General features: G+C 36.9%; 2 protein-coding genes across 2 annotated transcripts in view; both read left to right on the top strand.

The window, feature by feature from the left end:
• LOC119586215 (nuclear pore complex protein Nup160-like) overlaps positions 1-12,102 on the top strand; it is a 13,855-nt gene extending 1,753 nt beyond the window's left edge. The window contains exons 2-20 of the mRNA XM_037934953.1: positions 966-1,068; positions 1,461-1,538; positions 4,025-4,148; positions 4,504-4,600; positions 4,825-5,029; positions 5,224-5,408; positions 5,585-5,743; positions 5,932-6,006; positions 6,214-6,405; positions 6,550-6,741; positions 6,866-8,394; positions 8,535-8,689; positions 8,934-9,134; positions 10,035-10,202; positions 10,331-10,519; positions 10,629-10,783; positions 11,143-11,256; positions 11,470-11,586; positions 11,790-12,102. Of these exons, the coding sequence (XP_037790881.1) occupies positions 6,361-6,405; positions 6,550-6,741; positions 6,866-8,394; positions 8,535-8,689; positions 8,934-9,134; positions 10,035-10,202; positions 10,331-10,519; positions 10,629-10,783; positions 11,143-11,256; positions 11,470-11,586; positions 11,790-11,879 (2,955 nt within the window). The 5' untranslated portion in view covers positions 966-1,068; positions 1,461-1,538; positions 4,025-4,148; ... (4 more) ...; positions 5,932-6,006; positions 6,214-6,360 and the 3' untranslated portion in view covers positions 11,880-12,102. The remainder of the gene's footprint in view (positions 1-965; positions 1,069-1,460; positions 1,539-4,024; positions 4,149-4,503; positions 4,601-4,824; positions 5,030-5,223; positions 5,409-5,584; positions 5,744-5,931; positions 6,007-6,213; positions 6,406-6,549; positions 6,742-6,865; positions 8,395-8,534; positions 8,690-8,933; positions 9,135-10,034; positions 10,203-10,330; positions 10,520-10,628; positions 10,784-11,142; positions 11,257-11,469; positions 11,587-11,789) is intronic.
• A 3,506-nt stretch (positions 12,103-15,608) lies between these two features.
• LOC119586314 (WSC domain-containing protein 1-like) overlaps positions 15,609-17,500 on the top strand; it is a 14,027-nt gene continuing 12,135 nt past the window's right edge. The window contains exons 1-2 of the mRNA XM_037935062.1: positions 15,609-15,740; positions 16,096-16,238. Of these exons, the coding sequence (XP_037790990.1) occupies positions 15,676-15,740; positions 16,096-16,238 (208 nt within the window). The 5' untranslated portion in view covers positions 15,609-15,675. The remainder of the gene's footprint in view (positions 15,741-16,095; positions 16,239-17,500) is intronic.

Raw genomic sequence — 17,500 nt, 5'->3', positions numbered from 1 at the left:
AGAAAATCTAGTGACAGTCATAAAGAGAGGGAAAATTACATACTGATAAGGAAATAATCTGCACAAGAAATAATGACAGAAATGAAGAAAATGGGTTGCAACAAAAGCCACACTATCAAAGTCCACAGCGATCAGGTGGGACTCAAGGTCCTTGGTTGGCAGTGGGTGAGGTGAGGGAGGATTTGGTTGGTAAATTCTTAGTTTCACATAGTCCTTGCAGTTATTGCTTGTTTTGAATATTAAAATACCAGACATGAAAAATATCTTTTTATTCTCTGTTGTTCTATCCATTATAGGCAAAGTTGGTGTGTGAAACAAACTTTACTGGTAATTCTTTACAGTATGAATGCACTTGCCAGAGACTAAGTCCCCAACTCCACGTTGCAAGTTTTATTCAACAAAATAAATTGCTGTATGAAAGGTTTCATATATTTCCAGATATTCATATTCAAATGGCACACAGTGTGCCACCTTGGTGTATAAGTGGCATAAGTGCACGTGGCACTCCTGAGTTTCATCTTTTTCTTGCCATGCATACTGAGGTGAAGACAATGTTTGCTAGGCACACCCAGTCACAACAACTTCAATTTTGAAAAAAGTTTTGATGTGGAGTTGGGGCTTGGTCTCTAGCAAGTACATCCATATTATAAAGAATACTGTAATAGGAATGCAGTCTCTTTATAAACAATTACCATTACTTCACATATTTCCTGAGCCAGTCATTTGAGATGGAATGCAACAGATTCACACATATTACACTGGATAATGGTAGCGAAAAATAATAATTCCAACGAATTACCCGATAATGGATTTCTAAATTTATTTAGTTGAGAATTGATACTAAATAAAGATGCCCTGACCTCTCTTCATAATACATCTCTCTCCTCTTCCTTCTCCTTTCTCTTCCTCCTCCCTCCCTCCTCAAATAACTTGACCTAGTATTGATACAATTTCTGTCCACTCAGGAGCAGCACAGAGCACCCTACAGGATATCAAAGTACCAGAATATGGAGGGGGATATGCCTACAAAGCTCTCTCCCCAGCCACACGCAACAGATACATATATTGGTGAGTAATGGGTATGTCATTCATTCATTCATTCTCTCTCTCTCTCTCTCTCTCTCTCTCTCTCTCTCTCTCTCTCTCTCTCTCTCTCTCTCTCTCTCTCTCTCTCTCTCTTCTCTCTCTCTCTCCTCCTCTCTCTCTCCTCTCCCTCTCTCTCTCCCTCTCCCTCTCCCTCTCCCTCTCCCTCCCTCTCCCCTCCTTCCCCCTTTCTTCCTTCCTTTGTATTTACTTGTGGTGATTTGATATAGCTAGTTCGTTTAGTTTAGTTTTTTCATTTCTGTTATTGCCTATACAACTATTCTTGTTATTGTTATTGCAGTTATTTTCGTCTGAAGTGCATGTTATGCAGAAAAACGTGGATATGCATACAGTACTTAGCTACATCTTCCTTTCAGGCGAGTGTGTCACGACATAGTTGAGCTGTGGGAGGAAAGTCTAGACCATGACTTTGTTCACAACCATGTTCAGCTCAGGTAAGATTTTTTCAGCTTTAGTGTGATTGACCACTTAGTAAAGAGTTGTCTTCATAGAGTAATGTTAGTTATAAAGTTCAGATGCTTTTGTTTCCTTTGGATTTTTTTTTTTTTTTTTTTCTTACTACTGCTACTTCTAAAACATGTTGTCTGTTGAGTCCAAGTCATGGGTGTTGGGGATGTTCACATCTATCTCCCAAACCGTATAACATCACTCCATATCTCACCTGTAATCATAAGATATGTGCTTCGTTATCTTTCATCCTCGTTTGCCAATGAAGTAATCACGAAGTCTTAGTTAAACCCATTTATTGTAGGGTTTGTAGAGATAGTCTCTTCTACGTCTAATTTTTATTGTTGCTCAGCCAAGAAGGGTTTACATACATCGCCGCTGGGCATACATATAACGGGTCATAGAAAACGGATCACAGGTCGTAACAAGGGGTATCACATACATATATCAAACAATTTCTGCACAAGAACTTTAGTGTTAATAACATATATAATTTAATGTATGTAAATACATAACAATGGGGAGCTATTTTTTCAATGCAAAGCAATTATTTTTCCCGGGATGCCTGGAAATAATCAGAGTGCATTTGCCACTGCAGTGGGGTTAATTCCAGGGTCTCCCATGTGAGCCCAAAACTAGAGTGGAGGATGGTTTCCCCCTGGGGGCTTTGAGCTTTGTGTGATTTTGCAAGGCAGTAACTTGAGAACTAGGTGTTGGAGCTTCAAAACTACACCTGTATAACACACACAACATAGAGCAGCCTCCATTTTTGTGACATGGGTAGATGCCATCCACATTTCACCCCTACCCTTGAGGTTAAAGTGCAGTTTTATTGAAAAGGCACCCTTTTATAAGGAGTAATGACTGTCATGTGATAAAGAGAGCATAAGTTTTTTTGTTTTTTTTGTCTAGCACATGGTATTTGTTATATGTAAATATAAAAAAATGAATTACATAGATATATTAACATGAAGGTATCTTGAACTAATGTATAACTAATTTGCAAAAAAAAATTATGATTGTGAAATGTAAATATTGGATCCCTTCTACAGATTTATCATCATTAATTCATTATTGATATCCCCATATCTGTATACTACTTTCTTTTTACCAAGGACGTAAAGAATGTCTAGATAATAGTTTGATCTGAAAAACTAAAGCAGGGTAGTTTGATAGCAAGTAATAAATAACCAGGTTGTTCCATTTCCATTTAGTCTATTGTACCCAAAAAGGAAATTTACTTTTTCCCTAGACTATTCCAATTACTGTTTGTGGTAAGGAACTCTTAGTTGTCATAAATAAAAGAGGGAGCTTTGGTTTTACTTCTGGTGTGAATAGCAATATCAAGTAAGTTATACAAATAATTGTGTATCTAGCTATATCTCATGGCACACGTGTTGACATCATTAGCTCCGGTCCATTTTTTCAGCCCAACAATTTGTGGTATTTTATGGTAAGAGGTATTTTAGTGCATTTTATTTGAAAACAGTTCAGTAATAACAGTGTTAAAAAGATGATTGAAAACAGAATCAAGAAAAAAAGAAATAAAAAAAATATTGATTATCTGCAATGAGTAAAGGAGGTCTGAAGTTGTCAATTGGGATTTTCATCAAGATAAAGTAGTTATCCTGTGTAAGAATACCTTGCTTGAGTTTAGTTAGTGGTAAATTCTGTCGAAAGTCACTGCTTTTGAGAAATTGTACTGTTTATTATATCATGCCACTTTGTAATGCTATGTAATTACCTGGTGTTGATGCCACTTTGTAATGCTATGTAATTACCTGGTGTTGCTGCATAACAATATAGTATGCTTAGCCTACATAGACAGCAGTCATCGACATACTCAATATGAGAGCAGGTAGTAGTCATTATATTGCAAACAGTCATATTGCTGATCCAGGGTGTTATGCCAGCCCTCAATTAAATGCTCAGAAACCTTAGGACCCTTCCTGCGTGAAAATCTGTAACTTGCTACCACTCTGAAAATCTCACATTCAGCTTAGCCCATCTGCTGTTGGACCCATTCCAAGTTCTTCTTTAAAATATATATCAAACTTCCAAATTAAAATGTAGAAAATATCAGTAGTTTTTATGAGAATGAAGATATCCTGGTAACATTACTTATTAAAACTAAGAAGGACCCCCCCCACACACACACAAAGACATTAAATGAATGATAATAACAATAATCAAATACATTAATAATAATTATTAATAAATTAAATATAGAATTTAAAAATGTATATATGTATTATTATTGTTATTATAATAGTTATTATAACTTAATAATAATAATGATATGATAATTACAATGGTAATGATGATGATAAAAGTGTATGTAAATACATTTCAAAGATAAAAGATAAGAAAAGAGACTTCAGAAAATATATTACATACATTCATAGTTACTTGTTTTCCATTACAAGGATGTCTGTAATGGAGATAGAAGTTTATATGTACCTTTACTTCACAGATTTGCAGACACTCCCGTGCTAGAGGGTTTGAGTGTGCATGAAACTCGCCAGTATGTTTACATCCTTTTGGCAACCGTGTCCTCAGTCCACCGCATTCGTCTGCCACATCCTACTTCAACGCAGGCAAGATTTGATTTGTTTTTTTATTTGAATTGATTTTATTGTCCCATCCTTTTAGCCTTATTTGTGTATTGGCTCTGTTTTCTTCCTTTTTTCTTTCTCTTTTTTTTTCTCCCCCTCTTTCATTTGAAATATGAATTTGTAATTTGTGTTTTTGTGGTATGCGTTTATTATTTCCCTGTGCATATTTTTGTGATCCTAAAAGTGTTTTCTCATGATTTTGATGAACATTTATGTGATCTGTTTTATCAAACTAAGATGCCATACTTTTTTTTTCTTCTCTCCCTCCACTCCTCAATTTTCTCTTCATTCTTCTTCCACTTCTTTATCCAGTAACGGAAGGCTTTTCGTATTGCAGGCCACAAAGAGCAAGCCATATTCTATCCTCAGTGAGCTGACATTCCAGACTTTGAAGGAATACCATAATTTACACATCCTAAACAGCAGTGCAGTAGGTGAGTCATGATCAAAAGAAGAAATTGTTTACAATTATGTTTCACAGTCAGACCTAAGGACACACACCACACCATACCACATACACACACCAAACACCACACAAGCATTCTTCATTTTGTAAAGTTAAGAAATTGAGTGTTCTGTTGTAATGAGTACTAGGCTATATAATCATAAGTAAAATGTCTGATAAGTGTGTATTATAGAAAGGTCCTATTTATTATAGGTGCAGGTGAGGGTCTTCCCCACACAGCAGGCACTCACCTCTTGGCAGGTGAGGGAGGGGATGCCGTATTTGTGCTGGGACAGACAGGTGGAACTCTGCTTGTTGTCAAGATGTACGACTTGCCCTACTCGGTGTTCACAGAGACCATCAAGAATGCCTCTCTCATGAACAGGCTTTTCACTGGTTTTGTGCCAGGGATGTTCAGGTTCGTTTGTTTATTTTCTACTTATTTTTGTTTTTGTGGGTTAGTCATGGCATGGCCTTTTGTTACTGTTACTTTTAGGAGTCTTGTTATTTTAAAAATTAGTTGCAGAAGAATGGTCTTGAAAGCAAATATTGAAATTTACTTCCAGGATGCTACACTAACCACATTGGATAACCATTTCACTCTCTCCTCAGAGGATTAGAAGGCTGTGAAACAGTGACAAGCCTTGTGGTTCAGGAGATAGCTGGTGATGTGGTAGCAGTAGGAATCTGTCGTGATGGGAAAGTACGTGCCTGGTCTTGCTCCAAGCTACAATGTATTCTTGCACACGATACCCTTGAAAATACTGCAGAAGCAGGCCGCAAGTTGAATCCTGGAGGTTAGTATGCTTACTTTGTGCATTATATATTTGTATATTTTCTTTCATTAAAGGTTTAGATATAATCTTTTTTTTTTTTTTTTTTTCTTCTTTTTCTTTTTCTTTTTTCTTTTTTTCCCTTGAATTTTCTCGTTGAATAGTCTTAACACTTAAATGATTGGTATTTCTCTTGGCAGCTCAGCGCCACCAAATAAGAAGCTACGGCCAAGGGGAGGAGAGCATCTTTGGCGTATTCTTGAACTTCACAGGAGAAACAGCTTCTTGTGGTGTATCAACCAACCCTAAATTTAGGCCAGATTAGCCTAAGTCACATCAAAACACTTTATCCTCCTCAAGTAAATAAGTTTGTGTGTCTTGAAAATATGCATGATTTAGTTGTTTTGTTATGTCTTAAGTTTTATATATTGAAATGTTTGGCTTGTTGTCTTGTAATGTTAGTTAATTCTGTATTTGTTTAAAGTTGTATATTTTACTTGGTTTGTCTTCTGTTCATACTGATTCTTTGTTTTCTTCTCATTTTCAGTATGATCTAGTTGACTTCAGTGTAACATCAGCCTACATATGGACACTGTGGACTGATGCAAATAATGAGACACAGGTAAAAAAAAAAAAAAAAAAAAAATCGGAAAACCTTAATATAATAAAGCCTGATACACTGTATATTTTCAAAGAGTACCTATGGTGAGCCTGTAATAACTAGCCAATTGTTATATATTTACAGTTACTCTCTACCCCACCAAATAGCTCAACATATACTGTGCAGTCTGGCAAATCCTCAATAACTAACTAAGAAATATCTTTACAGTTGCTTTATGCCCCAGTGAACAGTGGAGACGGATGTAAAAACCCCTCAGGCCTCTCCACAGTGGTGTTGGAACAGCCACCAGAGAAAGATGTACCCCTCACCGATCCCTTCCTGGACCCGAGGGAAATCTATCTGAGAGAATTGTTCATGCCAAATAGGTTTTCTGCACATACGTTGCGGAAAGCACTGGGGGTAAGTGCGTCTTTATACGTTTTATTTTTTGTTCTTTTTTTTATCAGAAATAGAAAGAGTGAAAATTGGTATGAAAACTCTTAGGCAATTTTCAAGAGCATAATTGAAATCAGAGGACTCGGTGTAATAACTAATGCATTCCAGATATACCGAAGAAACACGGACATGTCAACGTTGATAGATCGTGGAATGTGGAAGCTGCAAGAGGAAGTGGAAGCTGCCCTTAGGGACCAAGTGGAAGCAAGGTTGACATCTGACCTCACTGAAGAGGAGGTGACACAGATAACCATAGAGGCTTGGGCAACATTCTACTCTCACACACTTCAGTACCATCAGGTTAGTTCGTGAAGGATTTTGTTAATGGTTATTAAAGCTGTTACTGAAATAGTTGTTTATAGTTATTTCTGTTGGACTTGATTCTGTGTGATGCTGTTTGTCTAGAGTAATTATTGTTTTGCAGGTTGGCCACAAGCCAGTTGGAGTGATTGGTGTAGGTGCAGACCATCTGATTGGTATTGTCAGAAAGCAGGTTGTATCATGGGTACGGCCAATGGATGCCCTGGAGGTGGTTGCTTTGGCCCCTGTGGAGAGTTTGAATGTGGCAAGTCTGGATGGAGTGCTGAGTGAAGACACTGTGGTGAGCACTGCTGTTGTGGCTCTAGCAAAGCCTTTGCACCTGGTAAGACAGATGGTACCCTCAGAGGTAGCAGCTGCATTTACTCTGGACTTGTACCATCTTCAGCCTCCAGACCAAGTAGGCAATTCCATTACTACTTCACTTCTTGCAGATAATGCTACCCTGGCCACCAGCTTGGCTCAACAGCTAGCAAGTGTTTCAGGTTTAGTGCCAGGATTATGGGCATATTTGCATGCTCTTCAGTTAGACATGGGAATGCCTGATGCCCTGACACTAGAAAATGGAAGTCTGTGTGTGCCAGAGACATTGTCTGGTGTTCTTTGTGGACATGCAGGAGCTGCCATAGTTAGTGCTGTTGTGGCTCAGATTGCAAAAGGAAGGCTAGAACTTTGCAGGGACTTGCTGCTGCTCCAACAGGTGGCACTTCAACTAGGCCATCAGTGCCGTCTGACGCCAGAAGCCTCAGCTCAGTTACGTTCAACATTGCTCCCAAAGACAACACTTCTCACTCAGGCATACTTTGCATTATTGCATGTGTCAACCACAGCAGCCATTCATCCCAGCCAAGGAACAGTAGAAGTAGCCAAACGGCAGTTAGCAGCCCTCTCCCTAAATGATGGTCCCAGTGGGATCCAAATGCCACCAAGTCCTGGCCGTCCAGCCACTGTCCTTGAACTGTACTTCCTTGGCAGTGGAGGGGACCAAGCACGTTCCCTCATAGCCCCTTCTGTTGGAGGGGCTTCAGAAGGCACCAGCAGTAATGTTGATGGTGACTGGGCACAGCTCTTGATGCCATTGTCAACAACATTAGCTCAGCTGGCATGGCCCATAAGTCGTTGCCTCATGTTAGTCGAATGGCTGGTATGGGGTGGACAACACGGAGCTGTTCAAGAGTATGTCAGGCTTCTCCAGCCTTGGTGTGAATGGAACAGCTGTTCAAGGAAGTTTTTGTTGGGTGTTGCACTATTAAACCAAGGAGAGGCTACAAAAGCTGCACAGTTGCTTGTGGCAGCCATGGAAGGGGTTGTAACAGAAGATTACTTAGGTGTGAAAGTAGCAGGTGGTGCAGTCGACACTCCTGCAGACCAGCTACGTGTCATGTACTGCTTGCGTGTGATTCGTTTGTTGGAGCAGAGTGGACAGCCTGCACTTGCTCTACAGGTGGCCCAAGAGGGTGTTGCTATGGCCTCCTGTGACCACCCATCCATGTCTGCACTTTATTCTGTCATTTTTAAGCATCACCTAGAGTTACAGCACCACGATGAAGCATTTACAGCCCTGTTAGCCTGCCCTGATCAACATCGCAGAAGGAACTGTCTGCGTCAGCTCATTGTTTCACTTCATGAACGCAAGTATGTTTAGAGATTACATTTGCTTTGAATTGGTCCTTTCATTTTGACATTCATATTGTTTCTGACAGTTTGAATAAGTTGGATAAACCATGCATTAGTAATAGGAATAGTATTGATAAGGTTCCATTTTAACTTAACAGATGCCTAACCACCTTAGTCAACTATCAGTATGGCAGTCTTGAGGCAGATGTAATTAACATCCTGGAGAGTCGTGCTCGATCAGCTGACATACTTGTTAACAATTATTATGATCTCCTGTATGCCTTCCACATCTCCAAGCACAATTACAAGAAAGGTAAAGTTTCTTGTGAATATTAGTATATCAGTGAATTCTCTTAAAGGTTATTATATTTGTATTTTACCTATTTGAGTAAAATTTACTGACCCTTTTATTTTACACTGTTTTGTTTGGTCTCATAAGTAAGCATTTGTAAAATTGCACATTTTAAGAGGGGGGGAAAAAAATCTCCAATAATTGCTGACATGATCATGATCAAGAGTTTTTATTTCATAATAACCTCAACCCCTTCTTTTTTCAGCTGCGAGTGTCATGTACGAATGTGCTCTGCGCCTGAATATTGAGGGAGTTGGAGAGAAGGGACTCCAACAGCAGGCAAAGTGTTATCTTGCTTGCCTCAACTGCCTCCGTCATATTCCACCTCAGCAAGCGTGGATTATCAAACCGTTGCCAAAGTCAGGAGAGGACGAAGCTGATCAAGAAATGGCAACCAGAAAGTCAAGTAATTCTCTTGCCTTTATTATCATTTCCTTCCTCTCTCTCTCTCTTCTTCTGTCACCATCTCCCTCTCTCTCTCTCTCTTTCTAATCTCTTCTTTCATCTCCCTGTCATTCTCCTCCTCCATCCTTCTCTTTCACTCCCAACCTCTTGCTGTTCCTTTCCCAGTCTCTCTGTGTCTCTGCCTCCTCATCATCTTCCTTTCTCTTTCTCGCTTTCTGTTTCTTCCCCTCTTCCTCTTCTGCCACCTTCTCCTTTCTTCTCTTTCTCTTCCTCTTTTTCTTTCTTTCTATTCTTTATCTCTTCTTTTCCCTTCTTGCCTTTCCTTGTCTCTTTTCTTTCCTTTACTTCTCTCCTCCTCCTGCTCTTCTCTTCTATTCTCTTTATTCTTTTCACTCCCTCCCCTCCTTTTCCTTCCATTCCATCCCTTCCTTCCTTCCTTCTCTCTGCCTCCTTCTCTTTCTCTGTCTTTCCCTCCTTTCGGTCTTCCTCTCCCTCCTCCTCCTCCTCTTCCATTCTCTATATTTCCTTCTGTCTTTTTACATCCCTTCTCTTCCTTCTCATCCCCTTTTTCTTTCCTTCCTTCCCTTCCTTTCTCTTCCCATTTTCCTTTGTTCCTTCTCTCTGCCTCCTCCTCATCCTCTATCTTTCCCTCTGTCTTCCTCTCCCTCCTTTTCCCCAAGCATCCTTGGAACATGTTCAGATTGTGATTAAAAATAAATGTAAATTTGCTGGAAATCTTTATAATTTCTGGGATTAGTAGTGCTTAGATCATTAACTAATTTAGAATACAGCTTTATATAGAATTTATTATCCTGTAGGAGTAGAAAGCCTAGAGTAAGTTTTGTCAGTTAGTTAATTAGTTTTTCTCTATTTTGTGTTGTAATTTATTTTCATTCACCAGATTCTATCAGTCCAAAGCGAAGCAGTGATGGAGAGTCTGTAGCACCCCCACTTAGTCGCCGCCGCCCACAAGTCAAGGTTTTAGAGTTGCCACACATTGAGAGAGAGTATGAATTAGTACATGCCAGGCTCAAGATTGTTAAGACACAGCCTGATGCCTCGGCTTCAGGTAAGTGAAGTGCAAGGTATTTGTAAATTGTGAAATAGTAGTGAATCGGTATAAAAGGATGCAGTGTTGTTAGATGATTGTAAAGTAATTTTATTTCTATAACCTTAAACCAATTTTAATGTTTGCAGGTGGCCCACTTAGTGCAGCAGACACCATTAGTTTGCTAACCCATGGCAGGCTTTTCACTGAGGCCGTTCGACTTGCAAGACTTTTTGAACAACCCATTGCTCCTATCCTTCAAGGGTTAGCCCACACCTGTATACATCCTCAGAATACTCTTAATAAAGCCACGACACAAGATGAGAATGGAATTTTAAGTGAGTATTCAGATTTTGTAATGTTGTTGATGCATTGTAATAATTATGAAATGTAACTGATGCTTAGAAGTGCCAAATATTATTACATACTTTGTTTTTAACTCCTCAGGGGAAAGTGAAGAATCCCAGATGTGGTGGAACCTTCTCAGAGAGTTGGTGGACGGAGAGGAACAGTCAAATCAAACTGTTCTTCACAATGCTGTGACCTCTGTGCTTCTCCAACACTCAACTACTTTGCCCACTTGGCTAGTCAACTCTTACATGGTAGGCTTACTAGTTCCCAGCAGTGAAAGAAAGGCATTGTAGAATATTTCTACATATTTTGATGAAATTGACAGTTTTGATCTACTGAAATATGTTTGGAAATAAATGTTGATCATTTTAATTTTTTCCGCTTGTACTAGTAGGTAAAGTTATTGGACTCTTGAGACCATTCAAAGTGTTTATGAATAAAAACTTTAGTTGCTGTATTTAGAGTATGAGTAAATATTTTGGATGTTATTTTTCTGTTTCTTTAATTCATTGGGGTTGTTTCAGCATAAGATAATTCTGTCATTTGCTTCTTTATTCTTTATACAGCAAAAGAAAAATAATAATAATAATAATGATTATTTACTTCACAGGTTCGAAATTGTGGCGAGCTTTTACGGTTGTATGTTGGCCACGGTCTCTTAGAAGAAGGAGTAAAACTTGCTTGCCAGTACATTGATGGTGTTTTAGGTCATGGAACAGAACAGGTAAATCAGCAAAATAAAATTACTATCTTTTTTCCCAATCACATTAGCAGTGGCTTCCCAATATGTCTTAACATATTCCAGCACAAGACACTATTCCTTAACATTTTCAGGGTAATATTTATCTATTGGTATTGGCCCAAGAATGCTGTGGTTAACAAAAAGAAGTGGAAATTAGTTAGAGAGTTTACTGTACATTCTTTTGTCAATTTACAGGTTGGTTTGCCAAATGCTTTGCATGCAGGGGCTGCTCCAGTGTGGCTTCCATATACAGCCCTTGATAAACTGCTACTAGAATTGAGGGAAGTGCAGCAGGACACACACTTTGCAAAGGTAATAATTCTCTCTGCATGTGGTGGTATATGTTTTCAACTTAGTTCAAGAATTCCAATAGAGGTAAATAGTATTTGCACTTTTGATATTTGAAGAAATAGTGATTTTTTAATATATATTCTTCAAATCATTCCTTCCAAATTTCTTTAGTTGTTGATGTGGCTGATAATTTTGCTTCATCAATTAACTTTCCCAAATTTCAGTTGTCAGCAGAGTTGAATGATCGCCTAAAGAAGTACAACCAGGAGCTTGAGAGTGTTTCACAGAATCGCATTATCTTGCTTCAAGGATAATTGAAACTAACCACGAGTGAAGTTTTGAAATAGGATTATGCCAACCAAATTTGTAATAGAAGAGATTCTTTCTATGATTTAAGCTAATAAATATTTCCCTTAATCTTTGCATATTGTATGGAATCAGAGTTGCATTTACAATGTGTCAGTGTGATAATATTTTTTAGGATATAAAGCCAGCATTCAACTTTTGTTATATTTTAATAAAGATACTTGTATACTATTTTTTCTTTGGTCTTCCCACAAATCATGTGATTTTTGTAAAAGTGAGGAATTTCTCCTAATATTTGAACAAGTTTATAAATAAGAGTATTTTCTGTGAATAAAGTTGTTAGTTGACATGCATGCAATATGAATGTGTGTTAGTTGAAAGACCTGCAATATTTGTGTGTGTGTGAGTGTATGCATGAGTGAGAGTGAGTGTTTTACAAAGCATTATAGTTTCAAGCCATGGGTTGTATGTCTAAACAGACATACAACTGTTAAAGTAGAAAAAAATGGTGTATATGATGTAAGTAATATCTGCAAAGCACTCTACTCATTAAAGAAAATTCTGACATTCATATTATACATCGATGCTCTGACACAAGCACACACATTTCCCGATATGTTCAAGGATAGTGTGCTTAAACCAACGTGTCTTTGAACCACTATACCTAGTATTACAGCTAGGTCAACTAAACATATATGTAAAACTTGGACTTAAATTTGAAGCATAGACCTTCTTCATCTTCATCTTCATCTTCATCTTCATCTTCATCTTCATCTTCATCTTCTTCATCTTCTTCATCTTCATCTTCTTCATCTTTTTCTTCTTCTTCTTCTTTTCTTCTTCTTCTTCTTTCTTCTTCTTCTTCTTCTTCTTCTTCTTTTCTTCTTCTTCTTTCTTCTTCTTCTTCTTCTTCTTCTTCTTTTCTTCTTCTTCTTCTTTTCTTCTTCTTCTTCTTTCTTCTTCTTCTTTTCTTCTTCTTCTTCTTCTTCATGTCGATAGTCTGGTTATTCGTGTAAACTATATATTAAATATAACTTGGGGAATGAATGTTTGAGCAACTGGCGTATATATTTTCGAACGCAATAACTTACGCATCCGAGGTATGGTAACTTAATGTATTTAGTTTGTGTAGAACAGGCAAAAGTTTTAATGGCTGGCATATCTTGTTATTCAAGAATAATCACAGGGGGTTTTCTGAAACATACTACCTGAGTAATCATTTGTTTCATAGTAATTTCAAAGGAACCAACTAAAGTTTTTATCAAATTACTTTGAAACAAATGGTTACCTAGGCAATCTGTTTCAGAAAACCCTGAAATAATAAGATATGCCAGCCTTTAAAACTTAGGCCTGTTCCTACACAAACTAGATACATTAAATTACCATACCTCAGACAGTGTGTGTGTGTGTGTGTGTGTGTGTGTATGTGTGAGTGTGAGTGTGTGTGTGAGTGTGAGTGTGTGTGTGTGTGTGTGTGTGTGTGTGTGGTGTGTGTGTGTGTGTGTGTGTGTGTGTGTGTGTGTGTGTGTGTGTGTGTGTGTGTGTGTGTGTGTGTGTGTGTGTGTGTGTGTGAATATATATAAATATATATATATATATATAATATAAATATATATATAATATAAATATATATATATAATATAAATATATATATATATAATATAATATATATTATATATATATATATAATATATATATATAATAATATATATATAATATATATATATATAATATAAATATATATTATAATATATATATATATATATATATAATATATATATATATATATATATATATATATATATAATATACATATAATGTATATATATACATATACATATATACATATATATAAATATATATATACATATATATGTTATGTATAATATATACATATCTATAATATATATACATATATAATATATATATATATATATAATATATATACATATAATTATATATATAATATATATATATATATATATATATATATATATATAATTAGATAATTTCCCTCTCTCTTACTTCCATTTCCCTGTCCGGGTCACACTCAACACACACTGGAATTTGCTGTTATATAGTTATATTTATGTATATACACAGACATATATGTAAAAATGAACATGCAAGCACTCATACGTACACACAAATATATATAAATCTGCCACAAATTAGTAAGTACAAATGATAGAACACCATATGACATGAAACTACAATTATATTACATTTATATATACACAAAACATGAGACATTGTTTGTCCAACAAAAGCTAATATCTAATTCAAATGCATGAAGTATTACAAGCTATATGTGCAAAGGCAAGTTTATGTCTTAGGGTTATGTTGGCTAAAAATTCTCTCTATCAAGTTATTCATATGCATCCAAAATGTTATCGTTGTCACTTTTTTTTTCTTTTCTTTTTTACTGGGAGATGCACACCTCTCTCTTTGATGGTGCAAATAATAATGATAATAAAATAACAAATGAATAATAAGCTCGGATCATAAGAGATCATGACTAGGCTGAGGTTCTCGAAATCCCCGATCCAAAAACCCTATTCCGAGAAGACACAGACTCACAATATGAAACAAAAAGCAAAAAGAGAAAAAAAATAGAAATAAATATCATGGGATAATATATAAAGAACATTAAAAATAATGGTCATCAATCTCTAAAGCATTACAGAGCCACACCAGGAGCATTCTCGACGACAAGGTAATCAACTTGCAAACCAACAATCAACCGGGAAAGATTTCTTATCCTGATGCTCTAAATCAAACTGACACCCCCCCCCCCCCCTTCATACACACACATACACTAAGATCGATAAGAGATTTTCACAAGAAAATCTACCACCTCCGCAGAACACTTGTGAAACTTCCTGATTTCCGACTGTGAAATATTTCCACAGAGATGTTAATATCAAAAGCCCTGAGCCAAAAATTTGGTGCTGAACCTGGGTATGATCAGTCAAACCGCAATGCACGGGTCAGTTGTAAGATCAGTCAATAAAGAAATACCACGTGACCCTGTATTTCCTTCATCCTGAGACCTCGTACATTACGTGAGACCAGACAGGGAGCACGCAGGCAGTTCTTCTTTTACTCCCTACTCCAGTATTGTCCTCCGCTCCTCCCCTCCTCCTCTTTCCCAAGATGTTTATATACACCCCTTCCGCTGTATCTCTTCCTCACCACTCTTCTACCCCCTCCCTCTCCCTCACCTTGTCAAATTCTTTTGTCATTTATTACTAAATTTGTCATCATCATCATCATCATCGCCACGATCAATCATCATCACCATCATCACAATTAATCATCATCAATCATCATCATCACCATCGTCATTATCATACACTGCAAACTGATATAACAAAAAGGATTCAGATAACTGATGTAAAATACTAATACTGATAAAGAAGCAACGATTAAGAAATTAAATGCAACTTTTCGTAACTCGATGTTAACGCGTTGCAGGCCTAACGTACTGACAGTAATTCACGAAAATCCAAAATGGCAACTGCAAAATTTTGGCAAAGATCATAAAAAATGGTCTGCTTGGCGTGTTTGTGTATGTGTGTGCTACATGCATTTTGTAGATCTTAAAAATCCCAATATATTTTCCAATTTACCATTTGTAATTCTAGTAAATCAAACTATCCTACGCGGGGAAATATTTCATAATGTGCATGAGTGTGTTCCACTTGCAACTTGCATGAATTACTCGAAGGCGCCACACCTGACGTTGAAAATCGAGTCAAAGTGTGTCATCGCTGGCAGAGGTCGCAAGGTGTCGCTTCTGCAATGAAACTGTGCAACGTCTCTTTGCGCTGTTTTCTTGCGCTTATTCTCCTCGGGATCTTGTTTATGTAAGTGTTCTAATCCTTCATACAATAATGATTTTATTTATTAGATTGTCTTAACTGTCAATTAAAAATTGCTTGTACCGCAAACAGAGTGATAAACTTTTGTTACTGTTAAATATCAACCGCCCATTTCTTCTTGTCTACCTATCCCTTAGAGATTCCTTGTTTATGACTACATCCTCCTATGTACGATATTGACACAAAGGAATATCACTATTACGAATGACAATCAAATAGATAATCACGAAAAATCAGTCTGACTTACTTAGATATATTTCTCAATTTATATTCACAAATGGTATCAGTAATCACACCAGCCTGAGGTTCAATTAGATCGCATTCTTACACGTCGTTACAGAATTGGATACTCCCTTCGAGGTGCATATCCAGGCCACTTCATTTCTGCTTCTTTGCCTCTGCGATATGGGGGACTTCGAGGCACGATTCAAGGCACATTCATGGGCTTACTTTATGGCGAAGAGGAAGAAAACGAGTGGAAAGGTAAGAATATGGTAAACCGAATATGCTTAAAAGATAATTCCCAATATGCAAGCAGTCTATACAGGGGCATGTGGACAATTTTTACGCTTTCTGGGACGTCTCTCCTTTTCCCCAAATTCAAATTCAAAGTACCTCCCCCCCCCCCCTCCTATTACACATGGCGTTACAGGTTACAACCTCCCCTCATCAACGGGTAGATTTAAATTCCCTCCCCACCATCACCACCACCATGTCGAAACCCCCTTTCTTTTAAATGTAAAATCAGTCTGCCCGCATGTGTAAATGTGGAAGATATGGTTTTCTTTGCAAGTTACAGGTTTAACAGCCGTACCAAAAGTAATGTTATGACTTTTTTTGTTTTGAAAGGAAGGAATTAGACGAAGGGATTTTTTTTTTTTACCAGGAATAATATATATGTTTATATATATATATATATATATATATATATATATATATATATATATATATATATATATATATATAATTATATATATTTATGTTTATTAGATTATGCTTAGGAAAGTTGAAAAAAATATATGTCACCGATTTCGCCATAAATTATTCATAAGAATCGAAGTGAAACATGTCATTTTTGAAAACGACAAACTATTCTGGAAACAGAACTAGCAAGAATAATCTACAAAGTGGAAAAAAAGGATACGAGGAAAGCAAAACTACGAGGATAGAGGTAAGCAAAAACCTCATGTTACGCTATCAGTGATATCTTGTTTAAGTTCTTAATTACTCTCCTAACTGCCAGAGTGTTTTGAATAGTTTAGCATAGAAATTAAAAGTGGAATTTAAAGGAAAACATACTGCCTAGTACGATTACATACGCTGCCGTGAATCATGCAATGAATTTACACAGAGGCAGCCATCACCTATCGTAGTTTGATGTGCTGTTCCACGGTAATAATAACTACTAACTATTGTCTATATTAAATAGGACGGTGAAAATAATCAATCGATCAGTAGGCCAGCCGAGAGATTCGCAAACCCCAACATAAACTGACAACTCTCAGTACATTTCTGTCTCCCTTTCTGAACTGAACTCTGGTAATTTCATGGAGATGTTACATCAAAATCGTAAAAAAAAAAAAGAAAGAAAAAAAAAAAAAAGTTATCTAAAGTGGCTGCAGATGACTAATGCTTTAACCCTATTGGGGGATGTAAGTCAAGTTGGGCTTGTAGTAAACGAAGCAGCTAAATAATTATTTTTGGTAAATCAGTTATTCATATCAGGTATACGAGAATATATCATA

This window comes from Penaeus monodon, chromosome 1 (assembly GCF_015228065.2).
Source record: "Penaeus monodon isolate SGIC_2016 chromosome 1, NSTDA_Pmon_1, whole genome shotgun sequence".
Taxonomy (NCBI): domain Eukaryota; kingdom Metazoa; phylum Arthropoda; class Malacostraca; order Decapoda; family Penaeidae; genus Penaeus; species Penaeus monodon.
This window is presented reverse-complemented; position numbering and strand designations above follow the sequence as displayed.